Source organism: Zootoca vivipara, chromosome 5 (assembly GCF_965207765.1).
Source record: "Zootoca vivipara chromosome 5, rZooViv2.hap1.1, whole genome shotgun sequence".
In the NCBI taxonomy this organism is placed as follows: Eukaryota; Metazoa; Chordata; class Lepidosauria; order Squamata; family Lacertidae; genus Zootoca; species Zootoca vivipara.
The window spans coordinates 46,437,498-46,454,346 of NC_142588.1; the positions used below are offsets into that span (position 1 = coordinate 46,437,498).

General features: G+C 43.0%; 2 protein-coding genes across 2 annotated transcripts in view; both read left to right on the forward strand.

Moving 5' to 3' along the window:
* GFRA1 (GDNF family receptor alpha 1) overlaps positions 1 to 16,849 on the forward strand; it is a 186,279-nt gene that overhangs the window by 83,438 nt on the left and 85,992 nt on the right. The gene's annotated exons all lie outside the window — the stretch shown is intronic.
* LOC148685661 (uncharacterized) lies at positions 5,927 to 7,881 on the forward strand. The gene has a single exon (XM_088670534.1). It carries the CDS (start codon positions 6,012 to 6,014, stop codon positions 7,734 to 7,736), a length of 1,725 nt encoding a protein of 574 aa, XP_088526660.1. The 5' UTR covers positions 5,927 to 6,011; the 3' UTR covers positions 7,737 to 7,881.

Sequence of the window (16,849 nt, forward strand, 5' to 3'; positions counted from 1 at the left end):
TGACATTCAGTGCCAGTTCTGCTCAGAATAGACCCATTGAAATAAATGGACATGGCTAACTCAGGATTTCAGTGGGTCTGTTCTGAGTACGACTGGTACAGTCCCATGTCAGACATCACTACCATCCCATATTGGTATATTGTATGTTTTAAATTGTTGCATTTAAATGAAATATTGTTTTATTACCATTTATTTATTTCAAGTATTTATATACCTTTTAAAAAAAGGCACAAAGTGGTTCACAAAGCACTTTACAATACTTAACGTTTCTCACTCTCAAATTGTGTGAACAATGAAGAGCAGGTTATAAATGGTACGTACGTACAAACAAACAAACAAACAAAGATGCCCTTATCTGTCTCCTTCCATCCTTTCCTTTTCAAAACATGTAGAGAAAAGAATGCAGTGGAAATGGTCCTCATTCACATTCATTCTGCAGCACCTTCCATAAATGTGCCCAACTATTTATCTGTGCCATTTTGTGTTTTCTTTGTTCTCCCCAACCATTTTGTTCTCTTGCTTATTTTGTTTCATTCTGCTAGTCTTCCTGTTTGTCTTTTTCTGTGTCTGGAATAGCCGCCTTGGCTTCAGCCAGATGTCCTCTTTTCTTCCGGCTTTTCCTTAAAACCCAACCCCCCCCCCCACCTCAGCAAACCTTCCTTCCTTTGTCTTTGAATAATCCGTTCGGCTTTTCTAGTCTGAATTTGTAGTGACATGCAATGCATTTGTTTTTGTGTAACGATTTATTTGATGTATGGATTGCGTATTCCTAATGTTGAGAAAACTTGAAGAGCTAAACAATTCTTTCTAAATAATAATAATAATAATAATAATAATAATTAAAATGATGAAAGCAATAGCAGTTACAGTTGCCTTTATATAAGTTCACATTCTCTTTCTTATCAGAGGTTTAAAGACTGATGGAACATGCTTTGTTTATGTCAGCTAAAACATTATTCAACTCTGAAGCAAGAAGAATGCTTTGAATTGTAAAGTGAAAGATTAGGGGGAAAATGAAACAAAATAACTAATCCTTTAGAAAAGGACGGAAATCATTCAAATCCATAACACAATTTGAATTTACTGTTAATGACTTGTAATTTACTTTTTTCTCTCCCTGAAATGTGCTTCTGTTGCATTAATCAATTTGGCATTGTCGTGATATATTACATTTATGTTACATTTAGCATTCTCATATCCAGACAATCCTTACCAGTGATGATGTCTTATAGCTAACGCAGTTTAGTTAGGACAAGCCAAGAATAAGGCTTTAAGCAGAATTTGCATCAACAACCAAACAGTATGTACACAAGAAAAAGATAAGCTGTAACCTAATATGTCTTGTTTTATTGAACAGGAACTAGTTGAATCCATTTGCTTTTTCTCATGATGCTTTTACAGCTGTAAAACTGGAAGGAGATGTGGGTGGAAATGGTGGATTTGTTTGTGTGGGCCAAATCATAACCGAAAGCCGATCTTTATGACCAATTGTTTTTACCAAGTCGATAAAGCTCAATAGATCTGGCCCAGAACACAACTGAACTGTGTTTCCAGATGATGATTATGTCGTTGCATGTTAGCAGTGCCATTTTATCAGGCAGCTAAGCTTTAAATATTTTACAAGGCATTAGAAGGAGTTCCGTTGTATCCAAAGATTTAAATCACATATAGTGTGTGGATTTTGTTGTCTAAAAATGGTCCTGCATTTTTCATTTATGACCTGAGCAACATTCTTGTAGAAATCATTAGGGCACTATATCTGGGAGACTAACCAAAGCTTAGTCAATTTCCTTGGGGTCGGGCTTAATGTTCAAATAGTTTTTCATTTTGATTCATGAAATGTGAATCCTATAGCTCACTGGATTTCTATTGTTAAATTATGCAAGTTCTTTTCGCCTAATACAATGCTTCCATAGTATTTCTTAATAACCAAGGACTTGTTGAAATAGAGACAATGTTAAGGATTGTCCTCATGGCCCTTTTTTCATGTGCACTAATTTGGTACAAATATTGTTTCAGCATTGTTACCACACTTGCTCTGGACAGTGGATGACTGGGGAATTTTGTCTGGTGCTAGGGGAACATCTTCCCTCCTCAGCGCCTGGCTCTATGCTATCACATCAGTAGAACTGGCCCACTCACTGGCACAATTTGCAACATTAATATGAACACAGTGTGGCTCTCATCAGTGATTCTCCTCCTGCTTTCTCAACTCAAAAAGCATTGACTTCCACTGAGAAAGGAAAGCAAAGGCTATCTATCTTGGATCTTGTTGTGCTCCAGGTTTAGGGGGGGATATCAGTGATTCTCTCAATCCTGCTAATATTTCCTACTTTTGCAGCCATTCTCCTTTGACCATATGGTTCCTTTTTGCTCCTTTTCTTTCTGCCTCTCTCTTCCACATCTGCATCTGTGCCTTGGTGACCATTTTGGAACATCTTTGATCTTTCTGTAACTTTTGCTTGCTTGGTCACAATCATTCTTGTCATGAACAACTTAGTGAAACATCTTTTATGTGCTGACGTTTCAAGAGACTTTTAGTCAAGCTTTGTGACCGGTGCAGATGAGCTGTGTTTGCATGTGGCAGAAAACAATTCTAGCAAAAATTGTAAGGAAAAGCAGATTAAGGAGAGGGTAAATGGTCTGGGGAGGCGATATTAGATTCTTTCCTATCATTTCTGTCATTCAGGAGTAAGGAACCTGTGGCCCTCCAGATGCTGCTGGACTACAACTCCCATCATCCCTGGTCATTCAGCCATGCTGGTTGGGTCTGACGGGTTCTGGAATCCAGCAACATTGGGAAGGGCACAGGTTCCACATCCCTGTGCTAATTCATGTCAACCCAACCCCCTCCAGCTGCTTTCCCTATATATGGATTCAGCTGTGCATTTTTTCAACCAAGTAAGTATTTTGAAACTCATGGGCGGTGGGGGGTGGGAGCCATTTGGAAGGATCAATTTTGAGCAAGAAATAACAGATGGGGAAACAAGCACCCCTTCCCTTGTCATTTCTTCCCTCAAAATCAACTTTTCCAAAACTGATTTCCTTTAGGAAAACTGAACTTTAGGTTACATCCTTGCATAAACAACATATAGTACTGTCAGCTGAGTAGATCTGTACTATGTTGTAAATACACCACAGAACAGTAGCACACTGGAATAGGCAAGTGCATGGAGGCGAATCAGTTTGGACGAGAGAATATCTGTGGTGAAAGATAAGTCCAGTGAGGCTCTTTTCCTTCAGTCAAGTGACTCTGTTTGCCTTGTGCATCCAGGAACCAAGGGATAGAACTACAAACTCCATGATCCCTGGTGGTAAAAGATGCAGCTCACATCACTTACCTGAAGGAGATTCAAAACAAAACAAAATAAAAAAATCCTTCCAGTAGCACCTTAGAGACCAACTAAGTTTGTCATAGGTATGAGCTTTCATGTGCATGAAAGCTTCTTCAGATATCTGAAGAAGTGTGCATGCACACGAAAGCTCATACCTATGACAAACTTAGTTGGTCTCTAAGGTGCTACTGGAAGGATTTTTTTATTTTGTTTTGTTTTGACTGCGTCAGACCAACACAGCTACCTACCTGTAACTAGTACTGAAGGAGATTCCTCATCTTTAGAACTCTTTGCTGACTGCTATCCTGGTTTCCTTCCCTGTGGTGAATTTGTTTCCTTTTGAACAGGGGGACAGGACTGTGGCCAGTGGAGATTTTGAGGGGTGTTATTAAAATGGAGGGTGGGAGGCTACTTGAGGTAGGCTAAGCTCAGCTGAATTATGCTTGCAGTAATTTGAGCAAAACTGATGAAAGTTGTCGTATCTCAAATTACACCACTGGGCCATCTAACTTTGTATTGGCTACACTGACTGGCAGCAGCTCTTAAGGATTTCAGTGAGGAATCTTTTTCATCCCTACATGAGGGTGTTGAACCTGGGGCCCTTGGCATACAAGGTGTGTACTGCAGCACTGAGCTATGGTCCCTCTCCCAAAGTTAAGCCGTCTTCTTTCTCACCCTGTAAAATGTGCTTTCTAGGTTCTGTGTTCAGTTTTTGGCATCCCAAGTTAAAGGATCTCTTGTTGCACAAAGTTGAGATTCAGTCCATGTTGCTTTCATTTGTTCAGTTCAAAGTCTGTCCCTTCCAGATGTTTCTGAACTCTAGCTCTCATCAACATCATCCAGTATAGTTGATGGCCAGGGATGATGGGAGTTGTAACCAGCAGCATTTGGGGGGTTCTAGGTTGGGAAAGACTAGGCTAGCTGCTTCAAGTGGCTATTACCTGTTTGTGAAAACTTTTTTTTAAAGGCAGCCATCAGACTAATTCATGGAACTATACTCCAGGCAGTCTGCACATTAGTCCAGGAGGTACAGATCAGGTGAGCCCGCTTGAAACCATCAAATTAATCAGGCAGCTCTAGAAGCCCAGGAAAGACTTCATAGTAAAACTCAGGAGAGCTGCTGTTAGTAAGAGACTTCGGCACGAAGTATTTGGTATCCCTGTACAAGTCTTGAGAATGTATTTCCAGCATTAATGTTATTATATTCTGTGGCACATCTAATAATCCTAAATTAAACATTATTTTCTACTGCTGTTCTACTGAGAGAGAAGAGATTGAAATAGTTCCCACGTTACTGGAAATTTTACGGTAGTTGTTAAATAGGAAAGCAAATATGTTTAATCAAGAAAAATGTGTGTGGGATGAGAAGACGAGCATAGCTGATGTTGATAGATATCTTATTTGGGAAAATCATTCTTGAACAGCTCATCCGTGTGAAAATAAGATCCTTGTAAGACTGCCAAGGTCAGTGAGGCCTGCAGTGATCTGATGAGTAAGTGCTGGTTATGCCTGGAGGTAGAATTAGCTTCTGAACCCAATTCATCACGATATTTTAAAAATATTTGTACAGAGAAAAATACTTGTCATTCTTACTCATTTGGCTGCCTTCGCCTGCTCTGGTTTTCAGACTGTGAGGTGCTCCTACAATATATAAGACTTACGGTATTACTGGTATTTTACCTGGTATTTAATGCCAACAATGTGGTGGTTGATGGAGAGAGTGCAGAAGTGACATGGTGCCTGCCCAAGGAAATGTTAATCTAATTTAGATGGGAGGAATGAGGTGTGTGAGGATGAAACATAGCTCGTGTAACTTGTAATAGAAAGTGTAGTGGCCTTCCAGAAAGAAAGAAAAAACAAATAAACAAGAGGAGACCTTGTAGGACTTTGCAGGATTTCTCTCTTTGTGAATTGCCCGGGATGTATCTGTATGAAGTGTGGTATACAAATATCTTAAAATATCTTTTTTTTTTTGGAAAATAAAAATTGTCAGATGTGATGATGTGCAGTCACCCAAGGTTAACGTCTGTTACTTCCTTGGCAGGAACAAGCAGAGGCACTCAAGAATAGCTCCACAACACTTGCCATGTCCCAGTGTGAAGCCATCAACAAACACCTCATGGGCACTATTACAGAAGTTTATTAAAAGGTGCCGTATGACCTATAGGACATAATTCGCTTGTCAATCCACAGGCATAGTCCATCAAATATAGCCAGAACTGCAGTTTTAATAACATATGTAGGCGAGACTTTAAGCTGACAACTGTCCAGGGTAAAAGCTGTAAAGGCTAGGCAACTATTCAACAGCCTTCACTGTAAAGTGAAGGTTGGGTAGAGGACAGTAGCAGGCAAATTCAAAACATTGGCTTCTGAAGCAGAAGATGGGCACCCACAGAATTAAGGAGACTTTGTTTTATTTTACTTATTGTTACATTTACCCGCTACCTTTCCTCTAAGAAGCTCAAGGTGGCACACATGTTTACCCCCTTCCCATCTCATATGGTGCAGTGTATAGGTTCTGACCGTATAAACACAAAACAGGAAACTTATCCTTGTCTCGTGGTTTTAGAGAGCGCAACATTCCACCCAGGACAACAGAGCCAGGTGGGGATTCTCTGAGTTCGCAAGAGCAAGAAACTGCGGGAAAGAAGAACATATTTATCTCCCGGGTCCTAAATGGAGGGGCCAGTGGTGACCTTTGAAGATGTGGCCGTGTATTTCACGGAGAGCCAGGGGGTTCTGCTGGATGCCGACCAAAAGGCCCTCTACAGCGATGTCATGATGGAGAATTATGGGAATGTGGCCTCGTTGGGATTTCCATTCACCAAACCTGAGCTCATCTCCCACCTGGAACGAGGGGAAGAACCGTGGGTGCCAAATTCTCGGGGTGTGGATGAAATTGAGAACTCCAATGCCAGCTCAGATGAGCGCAGCGGAAATCACCCATGTGCCGCTCGGGAGGGATATCCTGTTCAGAAGTCAAGCATTGCCAGATGTCAGGATCTCTGTACAGGAAAGAAAGCCCACGAGTGCTTGGAGTGTGGAAAGTGCTTTGCTGAGAAATCAAAGTTCACGATCCACCAGAGAGTCCACACGGGGGAGAAGCCCTATAAGTGCTCCGAGTGCGGGAAACGCTGTGCCACCAAATCAAACCTCACGAGCCACCGGAAAATCCACACGGGGGAGAAGCCCTACGGCTGTGCGGAGTGCGGGAAGCGCTTTTCTCACAAATCCTATTTCGTGATTCACCAGACGGCCCACACAGGCAGGTATCCGTATAAGTGTGCTTTGTGCGGGAGGTGCTTTGTCCAGAAGTCAAAACTCGCCGACCACCAGCGGGTCCACACAGGAGAGAAACCCTATAAATGCTTAGACTGCGGGAAGTGTTTCGCTTGGAAATCTCAGGTCGGAGAACACAGGAGAAGCCACACCGGAGAGAAGCCTTTCATGTGCACCGAATGCGGGAAGCGCTTTTCTCACAAGTCGGTGCTCGTCACCCACCAGAAAGTCCACACGAGGGAATACCCCTACAAGTGCTTGGAGTGTGGGAAAGGCTTTGCTTATTCCACAGCCTTTGTGACGCACAGGAAAATCCACCCAGGGGAGAAGCCTCACAAGTGCTCAGAGTGCGGGAAATGCTTTACGTGGAAGTCGCAGCTCGGGAACCACCAGCGAGTGCACACTGGGGAGAAACCCTTTCCATGTTTAAAATGCGGGAAGCTTTTCGCTCGCAAGCCGGAACTCGCAAACCACCAGAGGGTGCACACGAAAGAGAAACCCTTCAGGTGTTCCGAGTGTGAGAAATGCTTCGCTTATTCCTCTGCGCTCGCCACGCACCGCAGAGTCCACACAGGAGAGAAACCCTTTGAGTGCGCAGAGTGCGGGAAACGTTTTGCCCGCAGAGCAGTCTTTGCGAGGCACCAGAGATCCCACACGAGGGAGAGGCCCTTTACGTGTTCAGACTGCGGGAAACGTTTTGCCGATTCTTCCACGTTTGCTACGCACCGGAGGGTCCACACGGGAGAGAAGCCCTACAAGTGCGCGGAGTGCGGGAAAGGCTTCGCTTCCCAAAAGCCGTTCAAGAGACACCAGCAAGTCCACACAGGAGAAAAGCCCTTCAAGTGTCCGGAGTGTGGGAAGTGTTTTGCTGATCCCTCCACCCTGGCAAAGCACCAGAGAGTTCACCCAGGCGAGAGAACCCACAAATGCTTGAAATGCCATAAATGTTTTGTTCAAAGTTCAGACCTTATGAGGCATCAGAGGACCTGTGCGACTGACAAACCGTATACGTGTTTGATGTGCGGCGAATGTTTCCCATCGACGTCAGCCCTCATCTGCCACGAGAGAGCCCACATGGATGAGAATTATTATGACTGTTCCAAGCCTTTCCCCATACGATAGAGCAAGCGGCGGCTCTCAAGGTTTTTTCTCTGTTGTATTGTCATTTAATACTGTCATTGTGTATTGTTTTTAATATTCGGTTGGAAGCCGCCCAGAGTGGCTGGGGAAACCCAGCCAGATGGGCGGGGTATAAATAATAAATTATTATTATTATTATTATATTAGTTTTAATGCATCTCTGTGGGGATTACTGTATGTCTGTGTTGTTGTTGTTGTTGTTGTTGTTGTTGTTGTTGTTGTTGTTGTTGTTGTTGTTGTTGTAAGTTGCTTTGAGTTGCCCTGGCCAAGATAAAACAACCGACAAATTTTCCAGGCCAACAAATGGCACTAACACCACGCAGGAAAGGAGTACATTGGAGTCTTCTGTAATCTTTTGCGGCCTGTGTTGCATGGGGTGGGTGGAACTATCGAAAAGGCCTTCTGCCTGGTTCCCTGTAATTTCACTTCTTGCAGTGAGGGAACCACAAGAAGGCCCTCAGAGCTGGACTTGGTATCCAGGCTGAATAATGGGAGTGGAGACGCTCCTTCAGGTATACTGGGCCAAAGCTGTTTAGGGCTTTAAAGGTCAACACCAACACTTTGAATTGTGCTCAGAAACATATTAGGAGCCAATGTAAATACAGTGGTACCTCGGGTTACAAATGCTTCAGGTTACAAACGCTTCAGATTACAAACTCTGCTAACCCAGAAATACCGGTAGTACCTCAGGTTAATAACTTTGCTTCAGGATAAGAACAGAAATCGTGTTCCGGCAGCGTGGCGGCAGCAGGAGGCCCCATTAGCTAAAGTGGTGTTTCAGGTTAAGAACAGTTTCAGGTTAAGAACGGACCTCCGGAACGAATTAAGTTCTTAACCAGAGGTACCACTGTATTCTAGGACCGATGTTATGTGGTACCAGCAGCTGCTCCCAGTCACCAGTCTAGCAGCTGCATTCTGGATGAATTGTAGTTCCCAAGTCACCTTCAAAGATAGCTCCACGTAGTGTGCATTTCAGTAGTCCGATCAGAAGATAACCAGAGCATGTATCGCTCTGGCAACATGTGACTAGGAAGGTAGGATCTCAACCGGTGTACCAGATGGAGTAGGGAAACAGTTGCCCTGGGAACAAAGTTGACCTGCATCTCTATGGACAGCTGTGAGTCCAAAATGACCCCCAAATTGCACATCTGGTCATTTAGGGACAGAGTTATCCCATTCAGGACCAGGGAATCCTCCACACCCACCTGCCTCCTGTCCCCCCAGAAATGGTACTTCTGTCTTGTCGGGATTCAGTTTCAATCCATTAACCAACATGCACCCTCCAACTGTCTCCAGACACTTACACAGGACATGCACCACCATCACTGGTTCTGATTTAAACGAGAGGGGGAGAGAGAGATATGAGTATCATGTACACGCTGATGAACACTCGGCTCAGACCTGCTGATGATCTCTCCCAACAGTTTCATATAGATTTTAAAAAGCATCCCCTCTTCCACCCAAGTCAGTGTGAAAGTTTAGTTTGCAGCAAGCGTGGACAGTTACTATACTAGCAGTTCCAAATCAATCTTCAAAAGAAGATTAATATGTGTAACCCTTGAGCTGCTCCCTAGCCATTCTCCACGTCTTTTGAGAGGGTTGTCCTTAATCACAGAGAACATGGGTGAAACTGTAAGTGCCTATAAATTATGTCAATTCCTGTGCCAAATATACTGTTTGGAATAATTCAGTGTGTTATTGTCTTGCTTGTCTGCACAAATTACAGATGCAAACTAAAAGGGGTCAGGACAGCAGGACTATTGCTGCTACATATATTTAATGTCAGGAATACATGCTGAATAGTAGTGATCATGAAAGTGGTAAAGCTCCTGTCTAGAGAGTTTACACTCCATGGTAGATGTACAAGTCAGAGATGGAAAAAGAGGTTTGGGACTGGCAATGAAAATCTCTGACTAAACTAACCTCTATCTCTTCCTAAACCAACAGCTGCTCCTTACTAAACACACACACACACACACACACACACACACACACACACACACACAATAAGGTACATATTTAACAAATATTATCTTCAGGGAGAATTCAGCATTCTTTTAACCCTCCTGCGAGTGACCATTCTCACCAACAAATCTGATGCAACAGAGAGACTGACTTTCCAGTTTCCTTGAGCTACACTTCCCTTACCCCATGTCAGACAGGTTGAAACAACTACCACCAGCAGTAGAACTGTGAGTTAAAGCTTAGATTGACCCTACTTGCCTGTTCTAAGCTGAGGCTTGCATGAGTGCTGACTAAATTTGGCAATAGCCCAGGCTATGCACATGAGGTCAGGACCATGGTCAGCTCACCGTGAAGTTGGCAGGAAAGGACATCCAAGACCAGGACCAACAAGAATAGGAATGCATCTCCAGACAGCTTGGAGTCAACTGGGAGTTTTTGTGGAACGCCCTCCCATCTGATGTCAAGGAAATAAGCGTTTGTCGGACTTTTAGAAGACATCTGAAGGCAGCCCTGTATAGGGAAGGTTTAATCTTCGTTGTTTTACTTTGTTGTGGGAAGCCTCTCAGAGTGGCTAGGGTGGCATATAAATTATTATTACGATTACTATTTATTTATTTATTATACCCTGTCCATCCACCTGGCTGGGTTTCCCCAGCCACTCTGGGTGACTTACAGCATATATATATATATAAATATAGTATTGGTGTCTGGAGATCCCTCCATTCTTAGAAAGGCTTTGGGGACTTGAAGGGGACTTGTCTTGTTCCTTGACTGTTGGCTTCAGCATTCCTGGGGAGCATTTTTCAGCAAGGCATTCCCCACTGAGAGCCAGTGTGGTGTAGTGGTTAAGAGCGGTAGACTCCTAATCTGGGGAACCGGGTTCGCGTCTCCGCTCCTCCACATGCAGCTGCTGGGTGACCTTGGGCTAGTCACACTTCTCTGAAGTCTCTCAGACCCACCTACCTCACAGGGTGTCTGTTGGGGGGAGGAAGGGAAAGGAGAATGTTAGTCACTTTGAGACTCCTTCGGGTAGTGATAAAGCGGGATATCGAATCCAAACTCTTCTTCTTCTTCTTCACTGTGCTTCCAAGAGTTCTGATGAGGAATCCTCCGAGTTAGAGAAAGGGTTCAGAATGATGTCCCCATGCATAACAGATGAATGCAGCCCTGACTCTTGGGATTCTCCTGCCATGGGAATCTCTGGCAAACATTTGAGGCACTCTCAGGGGGCTATTCCTGCCCCCTTGTCTTTCTCATCCTCTGTGCCATCCAACTCCTCTAATAGCAGGGAGCCCGTGTCCTGGGCCAGGACTCCAATTTAGGGAGATGGTGGGAGGAAAAGATGTATGGGGGGGGAGGTTGCTGAACTTTCTCCCTCCTTGTAGCTCATCTCCTTGCCCACCACCTCCTGATGTTGTGTTCCCCTCAGTTGGATTCTTAAACTGGAATTGAGCATGACTGAGAAAAAAGTGCCTGGGGGGAAAAGACTGACGGGAGGTTCATGCGGGGGGGGGGGGTGTTCCACGCTTCTCAACCACATACATACATACTTTCTGTGTGATTGGAGTGTGCTGATTTGAGCCTTGGTATCAACACATAAATAGCAAGCTCTCCAATAATGCCAGTCTTGTTTTAGTACAATTGCATGTCTCAATCCTTACTATGCCGTGAAGTCTGAATTTGCAGCGCAGTGTTGCACCCCTTCAGCGTTCCAGTTCTTTGATCCCCTTGCTTATTAAAAAATGCAAATCTAAATTGTATCTTATTAATGTGTTTCTTTGTGTTAAAGCTATGGGGGGTTAAAATCCCAGCTCTCCCAGTGCATTTGGATTTTTAATGTGCAAAGTGCAACGAGAGCTAGACTTTCTGCAGGCAGTATTTACTAATCAAGTGTTATGAAAAGTTTTTATTATGCTCCTACTTCTTGCTTTCATGGAACACATGGATATTGAAAGAGAAATGAACCTCATTGTTATACAAAAGCTGCATCTTGCCATAAGTAAGATGGAGTAGTTTTCTGAAATGTGATTAATAAATTGATAATGGGACAAGTAGAACACACACTTCTCTCCACCATGTTACTATGATTTATATTTTTTTTAAAGGTGATGGTTGTGTGTGAACTTTCCCATAAACTTAAGCTATGAGGAATATAAGTGCTGTGCAACAGCTTCGTCTTTATCCACCTCGTATATAGCGGCTTTTAGTTGGAGTCAACTCCCTTTCTCTGTCTGGGGGAATCAGTGGGAGATGGAGCTTTTTAAATATACTGATGCAGTTAAGGCCATTAAGCTGCTCTTGACATTCTTATATTACTCACCATGACTGCTGTAACTCTACCTACCTCTCTGGTCAGTAAAAGCTTTCTCTGCATGCTTAATGTTTCTTCCCTTATCTTTACAGATTATTTTCTGATTTTTTTTGTTTTTGATAAAAATTGTGCATTCACTTAAGCCATTGATACTTTATGTGGATCATCCTGACTTAGGGTTTTAGGGAAAAGAATCACAGGGCTTGTAGAACAGTGTGGTAAGCCTAAGATCTCTTGCCTTTAGTATTGAGGCTTTTTAGGGTGTACTCTGAAACACACGTTTATTGCACCCCAAAGCGAGGTTCGTCTTTGAAGGAAACCTCCTTTCAACCTTTAATGAGTGCTGGGGCGTTGGCAAATGCTTTACACAAGAACTATACCTTTAATGATTAATTGTCAGGGCTTTTTTTGCAAAAATGGGGAAGGATATATTCACATATGGTATCTCTGCTGCCTTGATCCCAGAAAATAAGAGAAAAGTAGGGTAACAGGAGACCTTCTGAACAGAGTGTAATCCAATAGCACACATCCTTACACTTGCTTCATCTCTCATGGAATGACTAAAACCAAAATCTGTATTGCATTGGTATTTATATTTGGACTATTCCAGTGGGTCTTGATTGGCTTCAGTTCTTGGACGTACAAGCTTCTGCTTCTAGTGAATAGCAGCTTATTTTCCAGAGCAAACATACATAAAGTAAATCTTGGTCCAATCCACTCTGAAGACCCTTTGATTTGTGAAGGCATTGCTGTACTAGTTGTTGTTGTTGTTGTTAGTTTGTTTTTGTTGTTGTCTGGCAAACACACTTCTTGTGATTACAATGTGTGGGATACAATGCTGTATCTCCCTTGTTTATAACGCCATTCCATGTTACATTCCCCCACAAAGTGCACTAAAAAGTGGGGAGGTCTTAAGTTGCATGTTGTTGTTTAGTCATTTAGTCGTGTCCGACTCTTCGTGACCCCATGGACCATAGCACGCCAGGCACTCCTGCCTTGCAAGTTGCATGTACTACCGGTATATCATCTTCCTTTGTCAGTAAACCCTACAGCTAACACCTCTGAAATCAACTTTACTTGAATGAGCAATGAGTGGTGCTTAGAGGGGGCCCTGGCAGGGGACGGCCTTCCCCTCCCCCCATCTGACACTGGCCACTTTCAACAATCCATCCTTGGTTGCTTAATGTGGACCAGGGTTCCCAGGGACAGGAAATGTGGCACGGGGAAGAGGATGTGCAGCTTTGATTAGAATTGCATTAGGGATGCGCTCTCTGACCTGTCCCCTCTGTTGCATAACTAGGTCCTTTCCTGCCACCCTCCTCATATGGTAACTTATTAAGTGGGGAGCTTGTGATTCAGAACCCTGCTTAGTCGGGGCTCTAAATTGTGCAAGGAGCCAATGTGACTTCTGCATATGGAGGGCATTGGGGATGGGCACAACAATGTGGTGGAGGGGCTGAGACCAACCAGCATGTTTCCACTCACTGTAATAATATAGGAATATATCCTGAATCAGACCATTGATCCGCCTAGCTGAATATTGTCTACTACACTGACTGGCTGTGGATTTCCAGAGTCTGTGGCAGGAGTATCTTTCATTCCAACATGGAGATGCCAGGGATTGAACTTGGGTCTTTCTGCATGCAAGGCAGATGCTCTAATCACTGAGCTACAGCCCTTGAGGAAAACCTAATGCGTGGATATTCCTTTTGTTCCATATGCTTCTTTTGCTCCTTCTCCTACTCGCCCTCCCTCTGATATCAGTTGTTAGCCATCTCTTCCTCTTGACATTTCCCCCCCCCCCCGCTGCTTCTACACTTATATTCAAATTTCTTCTTACCCTTCACCTCAGATTTTCTTCTCATTTCATTTTCTTCTTCTGTTGATAAATCTCTTTTCAACTCTCCATTTCTTCCATTCCCTCTCTTTACCTTTCTTGCATTTTTGTATTTTAGAGCATGCCACAGTTTTGTTTTCCCCATCAATTATAATGTGCCTTGGTTGTGGGTGTCATATATGTACATGGCCTTAGGATAAAGTGTGGTGTGTAAACATTAAACAAACATACACACAGTTCAACAAACAGTTACCTAAGCATCTCTGCTCCATTGATGGAAGGAAGCTCTCTCAGCTGTTGTGGCTGGCGTCTATCTAGTTTACCACCTTTGTCCAGAGATGCATGGTGGACCACAAGCTACAGGCTTTCCTGGCATCCCTTAGGTCATTAGTTCAAGACCAGCTGCTGATAACCTTTCATGAGCTTTGTAAGTAATCATCTTCATTTACACAATACTTAAATAAAAATGGCTGAAATCCTGTCTTTGCATCTGCTGGAATGAGAACTGCTGCACTGTGATCCTTATACGTTCCAATTCAGTTTTATTCTGCTCAATAAAACCAGGAGCTGCATAGTTAGCCCGAGATGTGGAAATGTATTACACTTCAATTTTAACTGACTCTTCCAAGCTGACTGCTCCCATGCTTTGAAGGTTATCTTCACACCTACAAAGGCTAGAAACTTCTTTCTCACACTTTTCCTTCTTACTAAAGGCAGATACTTTCAGAATCATGACAGGAAACCAAAAATGCCTCCAGGTCCATGTGCAGCCTTTGGGCTGCATGTGGCTTGTTCCAGAGGCATTCGAGGGGGAGAAGTGTGGCAACGCAGTGTCAGTACCATGACAATTCCCTGAATACTTCAGGAGAAATAGGGAAGGCTGCTTATTTACAGGCAGACCTCACTGTGTGGCAACAATAGTATTATTGTACTTCTGTACAGCATAGCAGTTTTGTTAAAGGTGATGATTCGTGACCACTAAAAATGTCCATGTTTTAAAAGGCCACCCCGTTACCTTGATCTGAGTTCACTTCAAGGACATGAGGGTGCAATGGGTCATCGGACACAAGAATAAGAATTAGAAACCTGTGATGCCCATTAAAGACCGATCTAGATTAATCACATGGCTCCAGCTGCCACACACATTAACATTACAAAATAAAACCCAGTTTAACAGCCTAATTAATCTGGTCATTTTGGTAGCTATTCTTCACCAGGACAGCACTGAACGGCCATTCCCTCCAAACAAATAGTTCTCTCTGTGCCCTTTTGTAATGCCCTTTTATTTGAAAGCACCCAAAGGTTTCTGATTACAGGCCTCCTAATATGGAACTAATGTTCTTTGCACCACCTTCTCTGAGAGAAAAAGAAAATGGCCATTGTTCATTTGCATGTGTCGCGTGTGTATACAGATTTAAAATTGCCCTGGTCAATGGGCAATTTTCAATGAACTACTTCTACTAGTACAAAGATTTGTGCTGTAGCTTGTGAAGCAAACCCTCTGAGGATCCAGCTACAGCCCCCCAGCAGTGATTTCTCTCATCTGCCAAAAAATATACTGCCACAATTTAAGGAGCCACCACTGAGAAAGTTACTTTTATAGTTTTGGAGGGCTTAGCCCACATGCTGCCCTTTTCCATGTGAATGTGTCATTAGGGGTAGCCAGGGTGCAATTGTATGGAACATTTCCCTAAATGTCTATAGAAAAATGCAGCTATCACTGCTTTAATGCACTTTTTTCACCTATGCAATAGGAGACATTAAAACATTATATGTCACCTATTAAGATAGAATGTCTGGAAGGTCAAAGTGACCCAATCATAGGATTTCTGTGAGCCCTGTGTGATGTTTCATGAGTTAGCGGGGCAGAGAAATGTGACATGGAATTGCCCTTGGTTCCCCAGGTGACCTCCAGAGTTCAAGGACCTCACTACAGCCAATACATTCTTCCTCAGTAGGCAGTAATGTACGAACTGGCTCCCAGTGTGAAGCTTGCAGGGAGATACAGCGGGGAGAATGGAGGATTGTGTCAGGCCAGATCTGTCCATCTTTCAGCATAATTCAACCCTGGTGCTCCCATGTTTAGGTCAGACATGGGCTACAACCTTCTGCCTGTTCTGAACTTTTATTTGGTTTGCCTTCAGATCTGGTATGAAGGAAAGAGTGAATTGTTTGCATTGGCAGTGCTAGGGTCTAAAATTACTAAATCATTTCTTTTCTTTGGATAGAGAACTTCCCTCCCAAAATAATATAATAATAATAATAATAATAATAATAATAATAATAATAATAATAATAATAATAATACCATTCTCTAAAGCAAAGTGGAGAGGTTCAGATTTTGCTCCCTATCCAGATGGTGGTGCACTAGGGTATAGGAATGGGGGGCATGTCGCCCTCAACATGCTGTTGGACTACAGCTCCTGGCTGGGGCTAATAGGAGTTAGAATCTCACAGCATCTGAAGGTCTACAGGTTTCCCATTCCTGATACAGATAATTCACTATTCTTATTGTGAAATATGTTTCAGAAATTCTCAGCAAGAGAATTCTACCTCGTTTTTGCAAGCTACTTTGTGCCTTGGACTCTCTACTGCAGTTGTGCAGGAAAGGCTTGCACAATCAGACCTTTAATGTTCATTTCATTACAATTTAGCTGTGAAAATGTGTGTTTATCATGGAGGAGATAGGTGGCAATGCTCTGGCTTCCAGTATTCATTAATTCTTGCACATCCAACACTTCTTTCCCATATTTAAGAGCAATTTTATTTCATTTTCATCAGCTTCTGCAGCCACTATGGCTCTAAAAAGATATGAATTGCTGTCATCAGGTAAAGCATTACAGTTATTAGCATGTCAAAAGTATAAGCAAGTCGGAGTGTATGCTTTATGTCATTTGTTCTTCGGCTCCACTAGGCAAGAAGACATGAATTGCAGCCAGTCATTTTATGCAATTGACAAATAAGCCCAAGTTTTGCTTTCAT